This window comes from Oncorhynchus kisutch, linkage group LG28 (assembly GCF_002021735.2).
Source record: "Oncorhynchus kisutch isolate 150728-3 linkage group LG28, Okis_V2, whole genome shotgun sequence".
NCBI lineage: Eukaryota > Metazoa > Chordata > Actinopteri > Salmoniformes > Salmonidae > Oncorhynchus > Oncorhynchus kisutch.
The window spans coordinates 30296878-30320248 of record NC_034201.2 but is presented as its reverse complement, the minus strand read 5'-3'; the positions used below and the strand labels follow the sequence as shown (position 1 = coordinate 30320248).

Sequence of the window (23371 nt, the reverse complement as noted above, 5' to 3'; positions counted from 1 at the left end):
ATCAATATGGACACTTTCCACGCTGCGTTTTGGTCCGATCCTTACTCCTCCTCAGACGAAGAGGAGGAAATCCGTTACAAGCAGCGTATGTGATGAGTAAAAAAAGTTGCAGATAAGTCTGGTAGCTATTTGATTAAAAATTTAACAAACTATTTAGCAGTTTTATGGCTTGGGGGTAGAAGCTGTTCAGGGTCCTGTTGGTTCCAGACCATGCCTATTCGTACAGATTTCAGAGCGTAATCCATTAAAGGTCAGATATGTCTTGTACTGACAGTTCATGAACTTGGACATCAAACCCAGTGTAACCCTGAGTGGTGATGGATAGTACTGTACAGGTCTCTAACTGGCTGTGAGTGATTATTCTCAATATTTCAGAGGCTTTCTGAAAAGGACAAACTGATTTTATAAGCTACAGTGACACATATGTCTTAAGTTGAGAAGTAAACAAGTTTTCATTATGGAAAGCTTTTGATGAATCCAATGCAGGTTGGTTGTTATATTGATTTATTGGCTGATTGATTGATTTGTTTTAATTTATTCATTTGTTTGTTCATTTGGAAATATGTAATCATGACATTCCAAAGATCATGTCTCTTGTTTAATTCTGTTTATCATTCCAAAAAGGATTTAGGGATTTATGGACAGATACATCATGGAGAGTTTGTGAGGATTTTCAACAAGATGTGTGATATGAAACAATACAAGTCTATACCAGCCCGAGTTGAAATAGACTAAAGTGAGCAGCTCTATTTACAGTGTCAATTCATGAGTAATAACGAAGGTATCTGGCTCATTTATGGTGTCTGATGTCTTTGCCATGGCTAATATGAGGAATTGTATTCAAACACAAAAAACAGAGCGAGGTGCTTGAGGGAGAGGATTCCGAAATTGTATCACTACACAGTAGACACACTAGGTAACTATTTTGAAACACACTACGTATGGGCAGTTTATTTTCATTACCTACATATTTCAATAATCATTACCTACAGTTGCCATGTACAGCTGAGGAATTATGGTTACCAAAGTAATGTAGAGTCTCGCTCACCAGCATGTGTCTATAGCCTATACGCCTGGAATACAAGGCTATATTATCTGAATCAGGGCAACATATTGTAGTTTCCACACTTTGAACTTAGTGGTGGTTTTATGTGTGAGTAGGTCAGCAAGGATCTTTAGGTATGTGGCTATGGCTGCACAACCAACATGATGTCCCAACACCCTATTCCCTACATAGTTTACTATTTTGACAAGAGCACTATGGGCCCCGGTCAAAAGTAGCTTTTCTTTTCTAAGAGTGTAGACCTAAAGCAGAGTCTTTGCAAGACATCTGACATTGCAGCTCAAAATGTTATCTCAGCAGTCCAAACCACATTGGGCAGCAAATATGTGAAACTTTCTTCAACCCCTACATTATCAACCCTGTTTTCCAAACCCAACCCTGGTTTTCCCAACCCAACCCTGGGTCATTTCTTAACCCAGTAACTATAAATTAGTGAATGTTGAAGGTGCAATTTTGGTGGCCCTTTCAGTCAGGACTGGGTGTAGGATAAGAATTTGAATTTAATATAATTTTATTACAATTTAGTAAAGAGGAGAATAAGAGTCTGTGTTTATCTTTCTAGTAAATAGCAGATGTGGGGTGCGTAAGAGAAGAAGAATCCAGTTTAGAGTTTAAAAGTGTAAGCGCTCAAAACATCAGTGAAGACAAGATACATAAATGTTTCTTATTTTAAGCTACTCAAAGTGCAGCAAATGTTTCAGCTCAGAATTTTTACATAAAATAAGCATTTTTTGGAGAGTGAGCACTTTTAAAATGTATTTTATTCAATTAAATAATCACATATATTTTCCGAGGCAATTAATTTACAATGTGATTCACAAGTGTTGAGGGAAATGTTGCACTTGAGCCATTCAACACAACAGTCATAAAAATAACTTTATTCATTACATTGGTATCTGTTGACATAGAACCAACAAAATGTTACTGGTTGACATTTAACACATACAACTTTCCTTGCTGATAAATCACAAAATCAAGTACAGTAAAACGCATAACCATAAAGAAAAGTAGGAAATCTGAGGTTGAAATTAAGATGAGTCACAACGACCCAGAAGCTCAGTCATACATAAAGAAACTACATCGCTCAAGTTAACCACCAAGCTTTTAATTCTAATGGAGGCTTTTTGGAACAACTTCTCTGGATACAGAACCCCTTCCCTCGCTTCTCTCCCAGGTTATCTTTTTTGATCCCCCCCCCTCCCCCTCAATTGGTGTCACATTGATGGTTCAGTCAATTGGTGGTTTAGTAACGATTACATGATGCAGTCTCCTTCAACTCATGGTACCCCTGGTGGTTTGGCTCTGTAAGGAGACAGAGAGGGGAGTTAGGAGTGGGAACTAATTGTATCTGCTCTCTTGCTGTAGTTCCTAAAAAAAGCTGCTTTTAGAATTATAGGCTTTCCAGGCCTGAGGAAAAACTCTCTAACATGTAATACTTATTTATATTAGGCCTACTGGTATAGTAGTACATGTATAAGAAAACCATTTGTGGACAGTTAATGTTTGTGGAACACATTTTTGTATCACAGTGTAGATGGAAAAGTTTGAATCAAAACTGCCATCTCAAGTGAAGTCCATTACTACTATTGCCTCCTCATCCAATATTCTGTAAGAGTAGAGTGGCTATTCAATGAAAACTGCTTTCACCACCGTCCATTATTTAATTTGAACATGATCTGCAGTCTCGCAGAGAGAGCTCCCTCACTTTATAATTTTCTGAACATCCCAAACAATATAGGCGAACAATCCCACAAGCAGAATACGTTTGAGAGTGTAGATAAGAGTTACAGTACCCAGACTCATATTCTCCTCCACCAGAGGCCTGGAATCGGTGCAGTTGACCGCGTTTCCCCGGGCCGCTCCTAAAATGGTCATGATATCCACCAGGTTGAGCTTCCCTTCCTCCTGCAGCTCCTCCACTTCCTCCTCCAGCTCCTGTGCTGCCTCGGCCCTCTCCTCGATTTCCTCTGCCGTCAGCATCCCTGCGCCCTTCACGCCATTCCCCTTCCCGATCTGCGGGGATGCCAGCGAGCATACGGCCCTCAGCCTGCCATAAGACTGCAGATGCGCCACGTTAGCTCGCAAAAACAGCAGAAGAACGTTGAGGTCGTTGAGCGGGCAGCCCAGCTTGCGACCGCTGTTAAGTCCCAATGCGGGTAGAACCTCGTAGACCGACAATAGAGTCGTATCCCAACAGAAGAGGCGGACCAAGCTGAACAGCACGATAGGTACCAGAAGGACGTAGATAGCGCCGTTAGCCACGCTAATAACCTGGAAGACCAGTTGTCCGGTCATTTTGCACTGGACCAGTTCTGGGACCCAGTTTTGGTCGCGCAGCAAGCCGGTGCGGACAAAGCAGCTAAACTCATCCTGGAGAAAGGCGGATAGGTGGAAGTAGACGAGGTAGAGGCAGGCGGCAGACATGAAGGTGAGCAAGAGGAAGCCGCGCAGAAAGAGCATGCTGACCAGGAAGTAGGAGCCGTGTTTGCTCTGCATGTACCTCTCCAACAGGGGATACTCGAAGTAACGCTTCCGCTTGGCCCTGAAAAGAGACCATGGAAGAGATGGGGTTAGAGGACAGTTGGCTCAAACACACTCATGTTATTGGCTCTGATGTTTGGTAATGGAGGTTGTGTGAGGATCTAAAGCATTTATCATAGTATTCAAGATTGAAATAGTCAGTCACATAACTGTAGTTGAAGCCTAAATAGGGTCTTGTTTAGGGTCAGTTTCCATTTCAGATACTTTTAGCTGTAATTAGCTTAATGATGAAACGTATTGAGTTTGAAATGAGTTTGAAAAGAAACAGGGATTAGATTTATTTTGAATTGGAATACAAATAAACCGACTTGAAGTTGATCGATATCATAAATATTGAGGATTTGAAGGAGATGAAAGAGTGGAGAGGAACTGGCACGACTGTCGGAGTGTGTTGCCATTCTCACAAAACACTTGAAGAATGAAAATGTTATTGAGGTTGCTTATTTAAGTACTATATTGCAATATGACATGACTGGATAGATTAAGTTGTAGTATACTTTTATAAATGATGTTATGATCATTGTAATTGGATATACTGAAGATTGTTTCTTTAAAAAAATAATTTACGTTTACGTAGGACAATGTATTTGCTTTGAAGCAATTGTCTCAGGTATTTTTTTTTTACCTCTCCTCAACATGGTCTCTTAATTTGCATTTAAACGTCATCATATTGTTTAAAATTTTCCTGTGTGCAAATGAATCAAAATAGACATCAATTTTAAGCCTGCTTACTTCCCCTCTTCCCCAGTCCAAAATTCCTGCCTCAACCAATCTGTCTGGATCTATCTCTGCCACAATCTTTGCCACACCCACTCTCACCTCTCAAGCTCGGCCTGGAAGGTGAAGGGGTTCTGGGTGTTCTGGCGCATCTCCAGGATGCTCTGAGCCAATCGCACGGAGCGGTTGTAGGATTTGTCCAGCTCGTCAATGATGAAGAGCAGGTCGGAGCCCAACGACGGCATGACCAGGAAACGCCAGATGAGGGCAGGCAGGTACATCATCATGGCCATAGCCAACAGAGAGTACGGGAACATCTGAGAGGGAGGGAGGGAGAGAGGAAAGAAAGAAGGAAGGAAGGTGATGAAGAAATGAAGAGGAAGGGAGGGGACGGAGCGGGAGAGAGAAAGAGAAGAGAACAGAAAAAACAGTGAGAGAGTGAAAGTATAAGAGAAAAGAAGAGAACGAGAGAGTGATTTACAGTCTACATTTTACATTTTTAATCAGAAAGATTAATGACTTTTAATGTATGCTCCTCATTGTGACATTAAGGAAGCAAGATGCACTTTTCATTCAAAAGTAATGACGATTACTGTACAAACAAATGATACAAATACAGCGCTCCATATCTCTCTCCATATCTACTCACAATCTTGCCTAATGTCCCATGTTGAACACCTAAAACTCCATAAATGTGTACTGTACAACTGAGAAACACACACACACACAGGCACTCCGCACAAGCTTGTGACACAGCTCCTTACCCTCACCTGAACAGACTGTCCACCAAATACATCAAAATACACAAATGGACACAGCACACGGTTAACTCCATCATTATACCCATGAGCATGAGATTCATGTCTTACTTAGACAGCCCAGTATTTATATAACTACTTATTACATATTTATAGAACCCATCTAAAATGACACGTCTGAGCTTTGAAATGAATTACTACTGCCCTCAGTAACAGAAACCTCAGGTCTTGTCACAGTGTTTTTATTGTGTTACTTTTTATTATTTTAAACTTTAGTTTATTTGGTAAATATTTTTGAACTGCACTGTTGGTTAAGGGCCTGTAAGTAAGCATTTCACGGTAAGGTCTACACTTGTTGTATTCGGCGCATGTGACAAATAAAGTTTGATTTGATTTTAATAATGTTATGTCTGGAGAAATCTTTAATCGTCCCTTTTAATAAGATATATATATTATTTTCTTTCTTTTCAATTTCACCTTTATTTTTTTTAACCAGGTAGGCCAGTTGAGAACAAGTTCTCATTTAAAACTGCGACCTGGCCAAGTTAAAGCAAAGCAGTGCGACAAACAACAACACAGAGTTACACATGGAATAAACAAAAGTACAGTCAATAACACAATAGTCAAATCTATATACAGTGTGTGCAAATGGAGTAAGGAGGTAAGGCAATAAATAGGCCAAAAGTAGCGAAGTAATTACAATTTAGCAAATTAACACTGGAGTGATAGATGTGCAGATGATGATGTGCTAGTAGAAATAGTGGTGTGCAAAAGAGCAAAAAAAGTAAATAACAACAAAATGGGGATGAGGTAGGTAGTTGGATGGGCTATTTACAGATTGGCTGTGCACAGCTGCAGCAATCGGTAAGCTTCTCAAATAGCTGATGCTTAAAGTTGGTGAGGGAGATATGAGTCTCCAACTTCAGCCATTTTTGCAATTCGTTACAGTCATTGGCAGCAGAGAACTGGAAGGAAAGGCGGCCAAAGGAGGTGTTGGCTTTGGGGATGACCAGTGAGATATACCTGCTGGAGCGCGTGCTAGAGGTGGGTGTTGTTTTCGTGACCAGTGAGCTGAGATAAGATGGAACTTTACCTAGCAAAGACTAGCCTGGAGCCAGTGGGTTTGGCGACGAGTATGTAGCAAGGGCCAGCAACCTCATAGGTTTCTATCTTAAGAATGTATTGGTAATGCTTGTTTTTAAATTGGGAATCTTCCAACAACACCGCCAAATACCAGTAGAGCACACAAATTGCCTCCAGTATACTATTGACTCTTCATCCACTTCAGTCAATGCCTTTAAGATGAGGGAGGACGATTTTGTTTTTTCATGAGCATGACCTTATTTCTATTAGAGCATATTGGATGACTGTCATTCATATTCCATTCACCCAGTTCAATGCAACAGCAATAGGTTTAGGCTAGTACACGACACTCAAATTTCCACCGTACCCATCATTAGGTTGCTGCGGATTGAATACACTCCTAATCAAGCCTAAACACAGTTCACTTTCATAACAGCCACGTTGTATTCCTTCATGCATCTATGCACTCTCCTCTCACCTTTTACCTTTGCTTGTTGACTTCAATGCACAACACATCAGCTGTATGTGACCAAAACATTTGAAAGTTGATTTTAAAGAACTGACTTTAGCATTAAAAGACTCCAAAAAACAGCCAATAATTTCAGGGCCAGTTCCATCGTTGGGCCGTGTGAAAGATTCAGCAGACTGCTGGCATTGCACATCTGGCTAAAATACTACCTTAGCTCTGCTGGAATCACTTTTATTGATAACTTTGACACCTTCTGGAAACAGAAGATACTCTACAGGAATGACGGAGTCGATCCAAATCATCTTGACTCTTGGACACGCATTTCAAGTCTGCGTTGAAACAATGACAGGTAAATGATCGAAGACCAGCTCAGTTAATCCCTACCATTGTGACAATGAGTCGTCATAGTGCTGCATCAAATGTACATGATCTTAGGGGCATTGGCATTCACAATGTAATTAATTTAATTTATGTACCCCTAATTGCACCGAATACATCTGTTTATCCTACAGCTATTGTAAGCGGTAATCATGAGCCTATAAACCAGAGTTACACTTTTAGCACTGAGGCGGTGTGCAATAGTAGGAAGACCACTTTATGCAGCTCACCCTGCACAATCAGCTCCAATGTAAATAACATGAGTAAGTCTACCTCTGATACACTTTCCAGTAAAGCATTAAAAACAATCAAGCAACCCAGAAAAGTGGTAAAAATATCCCATATTAAAATATAGGAACAAGGTCCATTAAGTCAATAACTTGCTTGTAACATATTACATTCATATTCTCTGAAACTCACCAAGGTAATACCTTTGATGATAATACAATGGTAGAAATACATGGTTTTAAAATCTACCGAAAAGACAGAAATGCCAACGGAGGTGATGTTGCGGTCTATATTCAGAACCACATTCCTGTAAAGCTTAGAGACAATCTATTGTTAAATACTGTTGAAGTAATTTGGCTACAGGTTAATCTGCCTCACCTAAAGCCCATTCTCAATGGGAAGCTGCCATTGACCATTAAGTGCTAACTTAATTTTTTTATTTTACCTTTATTTAACCAGGCAAGTCAGTTAAGAACAAATTCTTATTTTCAATGACAGCCTAGGAACAGTGGGTTAACTGCCTGTTCAGGGGCAGAACAACAGATTTGTACCTTGTCAGCTCGGGGGTTTGAACTTGCAACCTTCCGGTTACTAGTCCAACGCTCTAACCACTAGGCTACCCTGCTGCTAACGGTCAGGATAATATGAGTGAAATGCTTGATAATGTATGTGATTTCAACAGAGAAGAATATTTTCTGGGTGATTTAAATGTTGACTAGCTATCATCAACGACTCTTTTCTCTGTATATATCAATGATGTCTTTCTTGCTACCTCTACACAGACGACACCATTCTGGCCCTTCTTTGGACACTGTATTAACAAACGTCCAAATGAGCTTCAATGCCATACAACACTCCTTCCGTGGCCTCCAACTGCTCTTAAATGCAAGTAAAACTAAATGCATTCTCTTCAACCAATCGCTGCCCGCACCCGCACGCCCGACTAGCATCACTACTCTGGATGGTTCTGACTTAGAATATGTGGACTACAATAAATACCTAGGTGTCCCACATTAAGCAACTCCAATCCAAAGTTAAATCTAGAATCGGCTTTGAATCTAGAACAAAGCCTTCTTCACTCATGCTGCCAAACATACCCTCGTAAACTGACTATCCTACCGATCCCTGACTTCGGCAATGTCATTTACAAAATAGCCTCCAACACTCTCCTCTAAATTGGATGCAGTCTATCACAGTGCCATCCATTTTGTCACCAAAGCCCCATATACAACCCACCACTGCAACCTGCATGCTCTCGTTGGCTGGTCCTCACTACATATTCGTTGCCAAACACACTGGCTCCAGGTCATCTACAAGTCTTTGCTAGGTAAAGCTCCGCCTTATCTCAGCTCACTGGTCACCATAGCACCACTCACCCATAGCACGCGCTCCAGCAGGTATATTTCACTAATCATCCCCAAAGCCAACACCTCCTTTGGCCGCATTTCCTTCCAGTTCTCTGCTGCCAATGACTGGAACGAATTGCAAAAATCGAGACATATCTTCCTCACTAACTTTAAGCATCAGCTGTCAGAGCAGCTTGCCGATCGCTGCAGCTGCACACAGCCCATCTGTAAATAGCCCATCCATCCAACTACCTACCTCATCCCCATATTTGTTTTTGTTTTTCTGCTCTTTTGCACAACAGTATTTCCTGCACATCTGCACAAGTGTCACTCCAGTGTAAATTGCTAAATTGTAATTACTTCGCCACTATTGGCCTATGTATTGCCTTACCTTCTTACTTCATTTGCTCACACTGTACACATATTTTTCTATTGTGTTATTGACTGTACGTTTGTTTATCCCATGTGACAGAGTTACTGTGTTGTTGTTTTTGCTTTATCTTGGCCAGGTCGCAGTTTTAAATGAGAACTTGTTCTTAACTGGCCTACCTGGTTAAATAAAGGTTAAATTTATTTAATTTAAAAATCAAGCTGTCCACTCAGGAAAAAACTTCAAACTGTAACCAGTGCCTGCAACCTGGATGAGGTTGTCAGTCAACCTACCAGGGTAGTTAAAAACAGCACAGGAATTAAATCATCAACATGTATTGATCACATCTTTACTAATGCTGCAAATGTTTGCTTTAAAGCAGTATCCAAATACATAGGATGTAGTGATCACAATATAATAGCCATATCTAGGAAAACCAAAGTTCCAAAGGCTGGGCCTAATATAGTGCATAAGAGGTCATACAAGAAGTTTTGTAGTGATTCATATGTTGATGATGTAAACAATATTTGCTGGTCTGTGGTGTGTAATGAGGAGCAACCAGATGCTGCACTTGACGCATTTATGAAACTACTTATACCAGTTACTAATAAGCACGCACCCATTAAGAAAATTATTGTAAAAACTGTTAAATCCCCTTGGATTGATGATGAATTGAAAAATTGTGTGGTTGAGAGAGATGGCAATTAAGGCAAAAGGTATGGCAATTAAGAAATCATGTGAATCAGCTAAATAAAAATAAAAATAAACTACACTATGAAGCAAAGAAAAATTATATAAAGAATGATAGTAAAAAGCTTTGGGGCAACTTAAATGACATTTTGGGAAAAATAGCCAACTCGGCTCCTTCATTCATTAAATCAGATAGCTCATTCATCACAAAGCCCACTGATATTGCAAACTACTTTAATACTTTAATGACTTTCTCATTGGCAAGATAAGTGAACTTAGGGATGACATGCCAGCAATAAACGCTGACACTACACATCCAAGTATATCGGACCAAATTATGAAAGACCAGAATTATACTTTTGAATTTCGTGAAGTCAGTGTGGAAGAGGTAAAAAGATTATTGTTGTCTATCAGCAATGACAAGCCACCGGGGTCTGACAATCTGGAAGGGAAATTACTGAGGATAATAGCAGAATATATTTCCACTCCTATTTGCCACATCTTCAATTTAAGCCTACTAGAGAGCATGTGACCTCAGGCCTGGAGGGAAGCTAAAGTCATTCCGCTACCCAAGAATAGTAAAGCCCCCTTTACTGGCTCAATTAGCCGACCAATAAGCCTGTTACCAACCCTTAGTAAACTTCTGGAAAAAATGGTGTTTGACCAGATACAATGCTATTTCACAGTAAACAAATTGACAACAGACTTTCAGCATGCTTACAGGTAAGGACACTCAACAAGCACAGCACTTACACAAATGACTGATGATTGGCTGAGAGAAATTGATAAAATGATTGTGGGGGCTGTCTTGTTAGACTTCAGTGCAGCTATCGACATTATCAATCATAGTCTGCTGCTGGAAAAACGTATGTGTTATGGCTTTACATCCCATGTGGGGTGTGGATGTGGATAAATAGTTACTTGTCTAACGGAACACATAGGGTGTTCTTTAATGGAAGCCTCTCAAATATAGTCCAGTTAGAATCAGGAATTCACTAGGGAAGCTGTTTAGGCCCCTTGCTTTTTTCAATTTGAGTAAAGCCAGAGTGTCTATGTATGTGGATGACTCAACACTATACACATCAGCTACTACAGCAGAGAGCTGCAGTTAGTTTCAGAGTGGGTGGCAAGGAATAAGTTATCCCTAAATATTTCTAAAACTAAAAGCATTGTATTTGGAACAAAACACTCACTAAACCCTAAACCTCAACTAAATCTTGTAATAAATCTTGTGGAAATTGAGCGAGTTGAGATGACTACTTATAATACTTATTTTCCACCATAATTTGCAAATTAATTAATTAAAAATCCTACAATGTGATTTTCAGGATTTTCTTTTCTCATACTGTCTGTCATAGTTGAAGTGTACTTATGATGAAAATTACAGGCATCTCTCATCTTTTTAAGAGGGAGAACTTGCACAATTGGTGGCTGACTAAATACTTTTTTTGCCCCACTGTATGTGGTAGTGGTGGAGTAGGGGCCTGAGGGCACACAGTGTGTTGTGAAATTTGTGAATGTATTGTAATGTTTTTAAAATTGTATAATCAGCCTTAATTTGCTGGACCCCAGGAAGAGTAGCTGCTGCTTTGGCAGCAAGCTAATGGGGATCCATAATAAATACAAATACAAATACAGCATACATCGTTGTCACCATATTAGCTAAAGTAACACCATAGTCAACATAGCTAATAGAACATTAGTAAACCCGCTACAATCATACAGTAACGTTACAGTGTACAGTCAGTAAGCAGTTTAGCACTTACACAGGTGGGCCCCAGTGGCAATAAATTAGTAAAACCAAAAGCTTACCTTGACTTGGAAGAGTTCCAGTGTCGTGTTGGATACTCATAGCCAGCTAGCTATATCCCTCTGTTTGAGCAGGGTGTTTGAGTAAGCAAAAATAGGTAGCTGCATTTGCTAGCTAAGTAAGTGAGAGAAAAAAATGGCAATCTCTTTGTCTATATATATTGCTTCTCCTTCATTTTGAAAGGAATTCATTTGTTAAAAACTGTTCAACTATTGTCTTTCTCTCTCTTTGAGTCAACTACTCACCACATGTTATGCACTGCATTGCTAGCTAGCTGTAGCTTATGCTTTCACTTCTAAAATAATTATCTGATCCTTTGATTGGGTGGACAACATGTCAGTTCATGCTGCAAGAGCTGATAGGTTGGAGGACATCCTCCAGAAGTTGTAATTACTGTGTAAGTCTATGGAAAGGGGTGAGAACCACGAGCCTCCTAGGTTTTGTGTTGAAGTCAAAGTACCCAGAGGAGGACGGAAGCTAGCTGTCCTCTGGCTACACCATGGTGCTACCCTACAGGGTGATGTTGAGGCTACTGTAGATCTTTATTGCAAAACAGTGTGTTTTAATCAGTTATTTGGTGACATTAATATATTTTGTATTGTTTTATAACTTTTTAAATGTGTTACAACTTTTATTTTTATGAAATTCACTGAGGAGGATGGGCCTCCCTTTCCTCCTCTGTGGAGCCTCCACTGATCCACTTACATTACACTGTTGTCATGGCAAAGACAGAAACAATGTTTTTATGGTCTTCATCACCTGACAAAGAGCAAACATTTACAGAAGTTGCATTACCTTCCTGTGCCACAGTGGAACATGGAACATTAGCAACATGTCATCTTATAAACATCTGTTCATATACACCCCAAGGAAGAATATTATACCTCTTTTTTTACCGCTTAAATATGGTCATTTTCATACTTTCATAGAATGTTTGGGAATGATGTATACTAAGGGCATTTGTGATATTCCTATAGCAATATAGAGTGGGAAAGCGTCCATGCGTTTGGACAATTAGATCATTAGAAAGCATTCGCCAAAAGCCACAAAATACACCTGAATGCATTTCTCCTATATGTAAATACCACGGCAGTCCTCTTACATTTGTGAACTTTACAGCACTATTGATCAAACAACCATGAAAAGGTATGCTCGCTCTCCCTCAGTTGCCTATGCACATCAACAACAAAAAGATAAACAACTAATGTTGGCTAGTACGAGATGAGCATAATTCTAACAAGGGAACAGTAGATCAACCCTCTCAAACTTTTTCAGCTCGTAGTTGGCCGTCAAAATTGCACTGATAAACGATGGGGAATAGTAGCCGGTTCGCCCTTCTGCAGCTTGCCTGCCAATGCATGCTTGTCCCAACCCACGTTTTAATAACTGAATGGGAACTTGCCTGCCTCCTCACCCATTTGATCGATGCCAAGTACATTTGATTGACAACTCAGAGATATGTTAACAGTCATTTAAGTTCAGCATAGCTAGGTAACAAAGTGATTTATATTTATTGCTAGCAAACCAAATGACACCGCTCACCCACTCACCTAATAATATCATCCCAGAAGTGTTAGGCTCTGTGTTTTTATCTGACTAAATAAATAGCTACATAAATAGACAAGCTAGCCTATTAGCCACATTATGACTGACATTGCCCTTGCTAGGTTGATTGTATTGACATGCCCAGCCTTAGTTACATTTGTCTGTTTTTGTCCTAAATATTGACTCATTGAAACTGAATCCCGAATGTCTGGAGGCAGCAAACAGTGTATCAGGCCAGCTGTGATTTACAACCTGATAGCAATATTTGTTGGACTACCAAGAAATATATTGGTGAATTATATTGATAATGCATTGAACTGTATACATCTATTCTGTCAACAATGCCTTATTCTATGTCATGAAATGTTGAGAGAAATATAACCTGATTAAAAAATGTCTTATAAAGTTGGTTTAGTAGCATAAACTGGGAATTTGATATTTATGACTGATACTATGATCGTTTGTTTCATTTTATTATATATATATATTTTTATTTAACCTTTATTTAACTAGGCAAGTCAGTTAAGAACAAATTCTTATTTACAATGACGGCCTACCCCGGCCAAACCCGGACGACGCTGGGCCAATTGTGCGCCGCCCGATGAGCATATCTGCATATTCATATCTGCAAAGTAGTTAAAACGTTGTCAGCTCCACTTTCAGGTGTGTGTCTCTCGTTCCATCATGACAGAACAGAGCCTTACCTTGTGCACCCAGAGGGATCGCTCCTCAAAGTTTCCATCTGTGTCAAACTCATGGTGCATCAGGGAGTCCCAGCAGTATGTGTCCACGTAGGCTGCCTGCTTGGCTGTAAAGTTATTGGGGGGGAAACAGCTGATCTGTGGGCCTAGAGGAAAAACATTAACTATTTTGTAAAGGTATCAAGATGACATAAAGATGCATGCATGTGCACACGCAACATACTTGCATGCATAGGCATAAACACACGAGAGAGAGAGAGAGAGAGAGAGAGAGAGAGAGAGAGAGACTTGAATGTGCAAGTGTCCCTTTTCCAGAAGCAGACATGTAAAAAAATCCAAATCATATGTTTCTAAATGGAAAACTGGGTTTTAAAACAGGGTGGTATTACTCTCCTAATGTGTGGGTGTTTTTCAGGACCGAGCCCAGCGCGCTCCACCATACAGATGGTTGAACCACAGAGACAGGGGTCCACACCCTTCCCTTCAGTCTATCTCCCCTAAAGCAGTGCTGGGAGGGCAGGGTAGGGCGACGGGCGTGCCCCTTGCACTTCAGAGGAAACCCTGAGTTAAACGCAGGACGCCTATTTTTATAGACAGCCTCCACATCTCCACATTCGTGAGAGTCTCCTAACGCAACCATAAACTCTCATATTGAGAGTTTTCTCACGCAACCATAAATTTACTGACAGGACATGCAGAAGGCTTATGTTGCACCCATACTGTTAGTATGTTATTATGTCATTACTGTTCATGGACAGATTACATGTAACACAATGTAGATGTGAAAGTGTGTGTGTGTGTGTGTGTGTGTGTGTGTGTGTGTGCGTGCGTGCATGTGTCTTTTAGTAAATTGAGATCGCTGGGGACATACTGTATATGAAATGGACTATTTAACAAGACCGTCGGGTTTCAAGGTAACACAGACAGCAACAATGCATGTTCCTTCTACCACAGACAGTTTGACAAAGAACCCCTATTGCCATCCCTATCTTGCTTGTTACACATTGTACAACAAGGGCTCCTTCTCACCCAGCTATTTGTAGCTGTGGCAGAAATCTTGTCTGCAGCCGCAGGTGCACACAACACACAACCAACACCACACACAACACAGACACCAACCAGACAATCAACGAAAGATAAAGCAGAAAACAAACCAGATAAGAAGGGCCAAGATCCATCAACTGTTCCTAGACTGTTTTCCGTTTTGCAACATCTTCCAGGTAATTAACATGTCCTATCATTTGACTTCGAAAGAGAGCTGCAAAACCAGCAGGTTGCCTGTAATTACCGAGCAATGCGGCGTCGGCGAACGCTGCTCTCAATCATCCCCCTTCCTATAAGCATCTGTAGCGGCTGATTATAGGCCAGCTCCGTAGGAAGACGATCGTTAGCTCAATGTCAATGAAACGAGGAAATAAGCTTGTCTGTACGTAGCCTGTTATGGCTGCTGCTACCACACACATTGTTGTGTATTAGTGTTATTGCTGCAGTTGACCAGGGTTGGGGTCCAGTACATGTCAACTCAAATCAGGAAACAAATGTAAATGCTATGAATACATGTAAAGACTTAATTGGAAATAATAGGATACTCCTGCAATTCACGAGAGCCGTTAGAATGAACTTTTTGAATAGTTAATCGAATAGCCTAAACACAGGTTCTCACCCCCACACAGTAAAGGGAAAAGACTAGAGAGAGAAATGTGAGGCAAAGGAAAAGATAATGACGCAGATGACACAATGATACATGGGACAAAAGAGACGTGACAAAAGAGAAAATAACACAGAAAAGGGAAAGATAGGCAAAAAGAGAGGAAAGAAAATGAATATCTCATAATGGACCAAATGTGCAGCAAAACAAGGGGAGGGAGAGAGAGAGAGAGACAGACTGACCGATGGAGATTTCTCGAGCGAAGGCCATGGACACTAGCAGTAAGGGCAGCCCCACGGACACAAACTTGATGACCCTGTCAAGTGGCAGCTCCAGCTCCAGGTGACCGATGCGGTTGCCCCCAGCGCCGTCGCGTAGCAGGGCGTCTGACAGCATGGCCTGGGCAGCCGCATTAGCGATGGACATCTTGGGGCCTAGAAAGGGACAGGAAAATGTTGAATTTAACCAACATCACCAACCTGAGTCCACTGAGACTTGATAGCACTAAACCCTATAGTGCATGAAGAGTTTTTAGACTGGGCAGGATATAATCCCAACTGACAACCAAGAGTTAGTTAGGGAAAATAGATGTCCTACCCTGTAGCATATTAGAATGTACTTTGGATTCAGTTGTGTTAATTTTTTTCTTGAATTATTGATACATATTTCAGATTGCCCATGTAATGTTATTAAACACCTGGAATTATAGTTTTGATGTCCAATTTGAGAAATTAAACTGGTATTCTATGTGTGACGGAATCATAACTGTATGCAAAACTATGGCTAAGGATGAGAAGAGAAAAATGGTATCAGATATTTCTCTTCAGTTGACAATACTGCATCATCATAAGGTAAATACCAAACATACATCAGTCATTTAAACCATTGATATAAATACCACTTATTCTACACACCTCTAGCTCCCTAAATGTCAACAGCCTTTAAATCATGATAATAAAAAAGCCTCCACGTTACCTTCAATCTGCTTGCTCTTTCCAGTGACCGGTGACTGCAGGGTAGAAATCCAGAAATTAAATGCAGTGAGACAACTGAACCAAACGGACCTCTGAAGACCAGAGCTGTGTTGGCGAGGCCCTTAAGTAGTCCAGGAGGGCCCTTCTAAATGAGAGGCTGGGACTGGGCTGGACTGGGCCTGGCTCCTGGGTCTATGGGTCTAATTACAAGGGACCACTGTTGCTGTATGCTGGAGCCCAGATGGCAGTGGGGAGCGGGGTGACGGTGTGTGTGTGTGTGTGTGTGTGTGTGTGTGTGTGTGTGTGTGTGTGTGTGTGGACTTACGTGTGCATGTGTGTGCCTATGAGACACTGCCCTTACTATCCACTGATGTCCCAACCATGCTCTTGACTGCCATGGCAGCAGCCCACTTCAAACAAGGCCCCAGCACCAGTGGCTTTTCCTGCCTCTGTCATTTCCCTTCCTATTTATACCTCAGGTTGGCTCAAGAGATGCTGCTTCTAGCACATAGTATGGAGGATGGCAGTTACAGTTAGGCTTTGCCTGCTACAGCTATTTCAGTACTGCTGATGGGACTGGTAACATTATGCTCCTTTCTGACTGTAACACCCGTTTAACACTAATGTATACACCTCTATGTTATGCTGTGGAACTTGTGTTTCCATAGCTAGGGCTGACAGTGAAGACTTGTGAAGAGCAGAATCAACAACCTCTGCAGAATCAAAAAAGTGACTTTGCTAGAAGCCATTAGCCTCTGTGTAAAAACAAAATAGTAAAAGTTCCCAGTTAGTCATTGTTATGTAAATGCCAGTTAAAAAGTACCAATGGCGGCAGGATCGCTGGTGCCATTGCCCAGTGAGACACAGGTGCCAGTCCTCTTACATGAAAACAGAAAGTCTGAGCCTGTGTGTGTGTGTGTGTGTGTGTGTGTGTGTGTGTGTGTGTGTGTGTGTGTGTGTGTGTGTGTGTGTGTGTGTGTGTGTGTGTGTGTGTGTTGATATGGATGCAGTACCAATCCAAAAATTGGACATACCTACTCATTCAAGGGTTTTTCTTTATTTTTACTATTTTCTACATTGTAGAATAATGCTGTGTCCACACTTTTGACTGGTACTGTACGTGCGTCCAAGTTTGTGTGTGTGTGCATGTGTGTGTGTCCATACCAGTGATAAACTGCTGAATGTCTGAAATCAATATATAATGGCGATCTACAGAAGATCTTAGTTGTATCATATTCAGCAAATGTGAAGTGATAATCTGTATTTATATGGATCACACAAATGAAAAGCTGGGAAGACATCTGTGTGGTACTCCAGCAAGGCCAAATCATAGGCTTGATTAACAACTGGTGAGTGGGATATAAGACAAAGAAAATGTAGGAGGTTTCTCTACATTGAGGCTGTTTGGTCTGAGAGTCATCTTTAATTTGGGTAGTTCGTTTACGGGAGGATTCAGTTAAAAACATGGAGAACTGTGGTTATTCTCTAATACTTGGAAGTTGAACTCTTGTGGTCTTTCTTGTTTATAAAGCAGAGGCCCAGCGTTGGGTTACTGTCAGCTTGCAACAGGTAGTGTGGCTGGGGTGAACTTTTCTGACAGGAGCAATAGAGCAAGACTTAACAATGAGCAACAGGCACACATTCATGACAACATGTGGGGTTATCTTTAGTGCTTTCACATTGTGCTTCCTCTGAGTGAGGCAGATAGAACAACCACCACAGCAGTTAAGGGTACTGAAATATGACATCATCATTCACAGCTATTTGGATTGTATTTGGTAATCTGGAGACAGGGAGGAGGGCTGTGGATATTACACTGTCAAGATGCTGTTATGATGTATAATGACACAAAACTTCACACATTCACTGTGTCAAACTCATACAGTTTCTATAATAGACTCAGACTAAGCCTGTCCTAATATGTACACTGTATGTTCAAGATGTGCAATCAAAGTCATATGCACACAAATGGAACTGTACACATTTTTCTGCCTCAAAAGGATACTCAAACGAGTAGCTTTATATCTTTAATTATTAAAAATGGTCTATTGAAACAGAATAGATTATGACATTATTGTGTACAAACAAAAAAAAAAATCCCTATTGTCACCTGCGCTGGAAGAACCATTAAAAAAAATAAGCAATCAAGAAAATGAATAATGAAGAACATACTTCACAAAGACCAAGGAAAATTCAAGAACAGGTTTTTCTTTTCTTTTCAAGACATCACATCAGAAATGGGTGACTCCATTTTGTGGATTTCATTTAGCACAAAAAGAGAGCTGAGATTAGTTTTCACAGTTTCTTCAAATCCTTCACGTAAAAGATATGGCAGGAATTGAACAATTCTCTTTAAATCTCCAGGCTTCCGTTTCAAATTGCATTTTTCTTGTAAAGGCTGTCAGTTAATATGAATTGAGGACATCCCCTCTCTCCATGTTGGTGTGTTTTTCTTTAACTCATTGAGACACTGTTACCAGGGCAGTGTTTTGTTTGTCATGTGAATTCTCAATGTGACATTTTTTACAGTCTAGAGATTTTGTCAGCTTGACTGGCCATCAGTAACTTCGATAACTCAGATTCACGCAATTGCAAGACCTCCAGAACGTCACAACAGTAACTTTGTGCCTTCTACAAAGAAGGTTCCGCTTGGACCGCCTTCTGAGAGCTCTAAGAAAGAACATAATAAATATGCAAGCCTTCAACAACATAACACAAATGTTAAAAATCGAATATACATACTTTGTGCTGTCAGGTTACTGAAAACGTTTTTGCTCATGGATGCAAATAATTCAATGTTTTTTTTTTACTGAGTGGCTGCGGATCCGACTTTTACTGGATTTTTCTTCCTGGGGGTTTAAGGTCCCACAACTTAGGAGCATGTGAGGGATTCTCTATTTATGCACAATCTCTGCAGGCTGCTCTACTTCTAGAGAACAGGCTACTCTGGCGAACGGTGCTAGTTTAATACATTTAAATCAAAGCTGAATAAATGTCCGCAAGATCACATAATGATAGTATTGTATATAACATAATGGTTGCATTTTTCTCTAATGAACAGCGTGCGCCTCTTGGCAAAATATGTGCTTTATTTGAAACAAAACACAGATATGCTACAGTTTGTTAACTCCATCTGTTCTAAAATTCACTCACTATATATAATTCGAAACAACACTGTACATAACTAAGAAGATCTAAATGCATATTCCCATGAAACTGATTGAGATCAAATTATTGGCATGCAGATGCTGCATGGACGTTTCACCGGTAAAACTTATTATCATTCACGACTGACAGTGAGAAATATCAACGGAGGATGACCACAAAAATGTGTGCGTAAATTAGAGGTAAAGAAAAACATGTGCAGAACATGGTACAGATCTTTCCTGGGGATCCAGCGGGGCGGGGCAGGGCGGGGCAGGGGCGAGACGGGGGCGGTTACCTACGGATCCGCAGCCTCAGCCTTTTTTTATCATACCTGAAAACATCAATTTTGTTGCAGCAAATAATCGCTCATCATCAATGTCATGAAAACTTGTGTGGAAAACTGTATGACAATGTCGTGCTTATGGAGTCAATGGAGTCAACCTGAGAACCAAAGAGTCATTTAAACGGACTACGGCATGGATGATACCAAAGCATGGAACCCAACGTGATGGCCAGGTATAGACCTACAGTACAGCTCACAAGCAACTCACATACAGCAACTCATAGTTTTCTTCATAGTTTTCTTCATTGTCATTGTCATCAATTTTGTCTGTAATAAAACATAAGAGGATTGGGGTGACCCACTAGTCCACATAGTATGGTGTCCATTTTAGGACACCTTCAGCCTCATATAGGCTCTTCAGTCTTAAGAGGTCTGATGGGAAGGATCTGTAGTTTCTATACAGACATCCATGGTAGAAAAAACAAAAGGCCCATTCGAGGTGTGTCTATGGCCTGAATCTAGGGGCTGGTCAAGGGGTGACTTTGAATGGAGGTGTGGGTTGTAGCGGGAGAGTACACTCTAAATAATGCTGGGTTAAAAACAACCCAATTTGGGTTATTTGGTAACCTAGCACTGGGTAAATATTTAACATATTTATTTTGACCCAGCCAGTTGGGTTGCGTGAATAACCAAACATGTTTGGTTGTTGGGATTACCCTAACATGGGTTAATTTGACCATACATTTGTTTTTTTATTCACTTTCATACTGGGTTGACCCAGTAGCTGTGTGTTTTTTTCTGGAGGTGGGGCTTATTAGGGGCGTGGCTTTCAGATAGTTATTTTTTGCCACCTATGTGAGTAACTTTATTACCTGTTCATCATGTTAGGTTTGCACATGTCTATTTTACTTGACTATTTTTGCAAATGACATATTCTAAAATGTTATTTACATATTATAACAAAGTGGTAACTATCTTACCATTGGAATTTGCATAAGCTCTTAAGGAACTCATGCACTTTTGTAAGCCTCATTAAAGCTACAAAACTGTCCGTGTTCAACCTTAACATGTGATAACAGAACAGATGAACGAGAATGACATTTACACTCACGGGTGCCCAAAAATAACTATATGAAGGCTACGCCTCCAGTCTTCTGATCTGACCCGCTGGGTCATATCTTAATAACCCAGCATCAACAACCCAATATTTTTATTTTCAAAGAAAACAACCAAACTATGTGACCCAATGCCTGCAACCCTGAGGTTGGGTCATCCAAACAACCCAGCATTTTCTTTTGTGTATGGGCTGGGTTGTGTGCATTAGGGCAACAGAAATTGAAAATGACTGTTTCTTATTGGAGAAATCAGTCAAAATGTTCTTCCATTTGGTGACTAATGAACACAACCCAGGTGTCAAAAGGTCAAAAGGTCACGTAGTCCTCTAACATCTCTCATTACTCGAGTCCCTCTCTATGCTTCATGCCCAGATCTCTCCTTCCTCCCTCGCTCTCTTCCTCCTCCTCATCCTCCTCTTCCTCCTCCTCTTCCATCCCTTCCTCTTCTTCTTCCTCTTCCTCTTCCTCTGTGCCATCCATGGAGTCATCGGTTCCCCCGAGCATGGCTTGCTGCATGGACAGTGTGGCTGAGACAGAGGACAGGGGCTGGAGGGTGTCAAAGCTTAGGGGGTCTGTATGAGAAGGAAGAGAAACAGGCAACGCAGGGTTAACACACTTTAACTGCCTTCGATTCTCTACCCTTCTCATCTAAGTGATGAACTCATTCAATCCCCCTCATGGGTTTAAAAATAATGGACTGGTCTAATGTGGTGGAATCTATATAGCCCATGCCAATATTCACTGTATTTCGCCGATCCATTGCTTTAAAAATCAATGACTATTGAGTGTGTATGTGCACATTAACTATGCACATTGACGCAAAATGATTCCCTTGATAAAGTAGGTTGAAATAACAAGGAAACTATGTTGAAATTACAAGAGAACTATGTTGACTCAACCAATCTTTGTCTAGAGTGTTGAAACAGACAGACAGACATGGACAGAACGTTTGAATGGTTTAGTGACGTACTGTCTGCGTTATTAGAGTGAGGTCCATGTGTCTGCAAGACTCCTGCCACAATGGAGTCTGGCCAGAAGCGCTGGGTTGGACGGTGTTGGGACTTCATCTTCTTAGCCTTGGGGGCTGGGTCTGGGTTACTGGCATCCAGCATGGGCTGGAGGATGCGCCTGCGAGCGTTGATAAACCTAGAGATTGTGAGAGAGAGAGAGAAAAAGAGAGAGGGACAAAGAGGGAGATGGAGAGGGGAGGGAGAGGGAAGGAAAATAGACAAATAAAAAGACAAAGAGACAAGTGTAAGAGAAACATAGAGACAGACTTTCTTTCTCTGTAAGGGTTTTGTACTCTCTGATACTGAGAGCATTTTTAGACCAGTAGATGGCGCCAATATGTTGTGAATCACCATTAGGTGGTAGAGCAAAGGACTGAGGTTAGAACTCATCATTCACTATTAATTTCATCCATACTTTTAGCCAGTTGATTTTCATGTCATATTGCATTGGCAGTAGTAGTATTACAATCTTACCAGTTGTTGACCTGTAATAAGGTGAGATTGGTTTGTCCTGCAATCTGTCTTTTCTCATCCTCTGTTGGGTAGGGATGCTACAAAAGGGAAAGATATAAGATATTTTGAGTGCCATCAGTAAAGTTGAATCAATTTCAATTAGAATTGTTGTGAATTAATAGTTCAAACCCTCCACTCGCACCTCTCATCCCTAACCCTTACCATCTTCACGCTGACTTCTCAATCGAACCTGTTAACCTATTTTCACACATTCAAAATTCCTCATAGCCTATCAGACGGGGTGGAACTACCATCTTGCTTATACCTACTCAATTCATTCAGATCCCTAGTGCCTATTGGTGTAGAAGCGATAGGAGCTGTTTCTAGATGGGCCCTCAGTCATACACAGCTATAACCCTAACATTTTCAGCTCTAAACCCCTCACCCCGCTTTTCCTCCATAGCTCGACCCTTCTCAATATCTTCCTCCATAGCTTAACCCATGGACTACAGATGAATATAGGCTCTGTTACCAGCTTCAGCAGCACATCAGAAACGTGATGGTTCTGCACTCAGAAATATGTTGCATGAAACTTACTTTACTTTTCCATCAAATGTTTTGCTTATCTGGATACAACGGTTTTACGCACCAAACAAACATTTTGAGAGTGTGATCGCCCTCTTTTGAATAACTCCAACACATTAACATTGATATGAACACTGAAATATTGCTAGCTCACCATGAGGTGCTGGAAGAGCCAGGAGCGCATGATGTTGGTGGCATGCTTGGGCAGGACACCTCTCTTGTTTTTGTGCTTCTTGTCGTCACTGTCCAAGAGTGAAGCCAAGTCCAGGTTTACCTTGGATGGAAGAGAGGGATGGAGAGAGGGATGGGGTGTTATTGTTGCCATAGTAACAAAGGGAGAGTGCCAATTACTCGTCTCTTTGGCAAATGCAGAACCGCCCTCTTCACCATTGCCATAGCAACCCAATTTGAGTAATGATACTTAAAATAAAAGGCGAGGAAGGAATGTCGATTCGCA

General features: G+C 40.8%; 2 protein-coding genes across 2 annotated transcripts in view; both read right to left on the bottom strand.

Moving 5' to 3' along the window:
* Positions 1–1806: 1806 nt before the first annotated feature.
* panx3 (pannexin 3) lies at positions 1807–16422 on the bottom strand. The gene is made up of 6 exons (XM_031807458.1): positions 16323–16422; positions 15590–15781; positions 13703–13845; positions 4424–4638; positions 2857–3605; positions 1807–2365 (listed from the first exon to the last, which is right to left on the bottom strand). Exons 2-6 carry the CDS (start codon positions 15771–15773, stop codon positions 2307–2309), a joined length of 1350 nt encoding a protein of 449 aa, XP_031663318.1. The 5' UTR covers positions 15774–15781; positions 16323–16422; the 3' UTR covers positions 1807–2306.
* Positions 16423–18623: 2201 nt separating this feature from the next.
* LOC109872944 (homeobox protein PKNOX2) overlaps positions 18624–23371 on the bottom strand; it is a 96870-nt gene continuing 92122 nt past the window's right edge. The window contains exons 8-11 of the mRNA XM_020464376.2: positions 23069–23188; positions 22351–22427; positions 21837–22012; positions 18624–21438 (exon numbers count right to left, since the gene is read on the bottom strand). Of these exons, the coding sequence (XP_020319965.1) occupies positions 21206–21438; positions 21837–22012; positions 22351–22427; positions 23069–23188 (606 nt within the window). The 3' untranslated portion in view covers positions 18624–21205. The remainder of the gene's footprint in view (positions 21439–21836; positions 22013–22350; positions 22428–23068; positions 23189–23371) is intronic.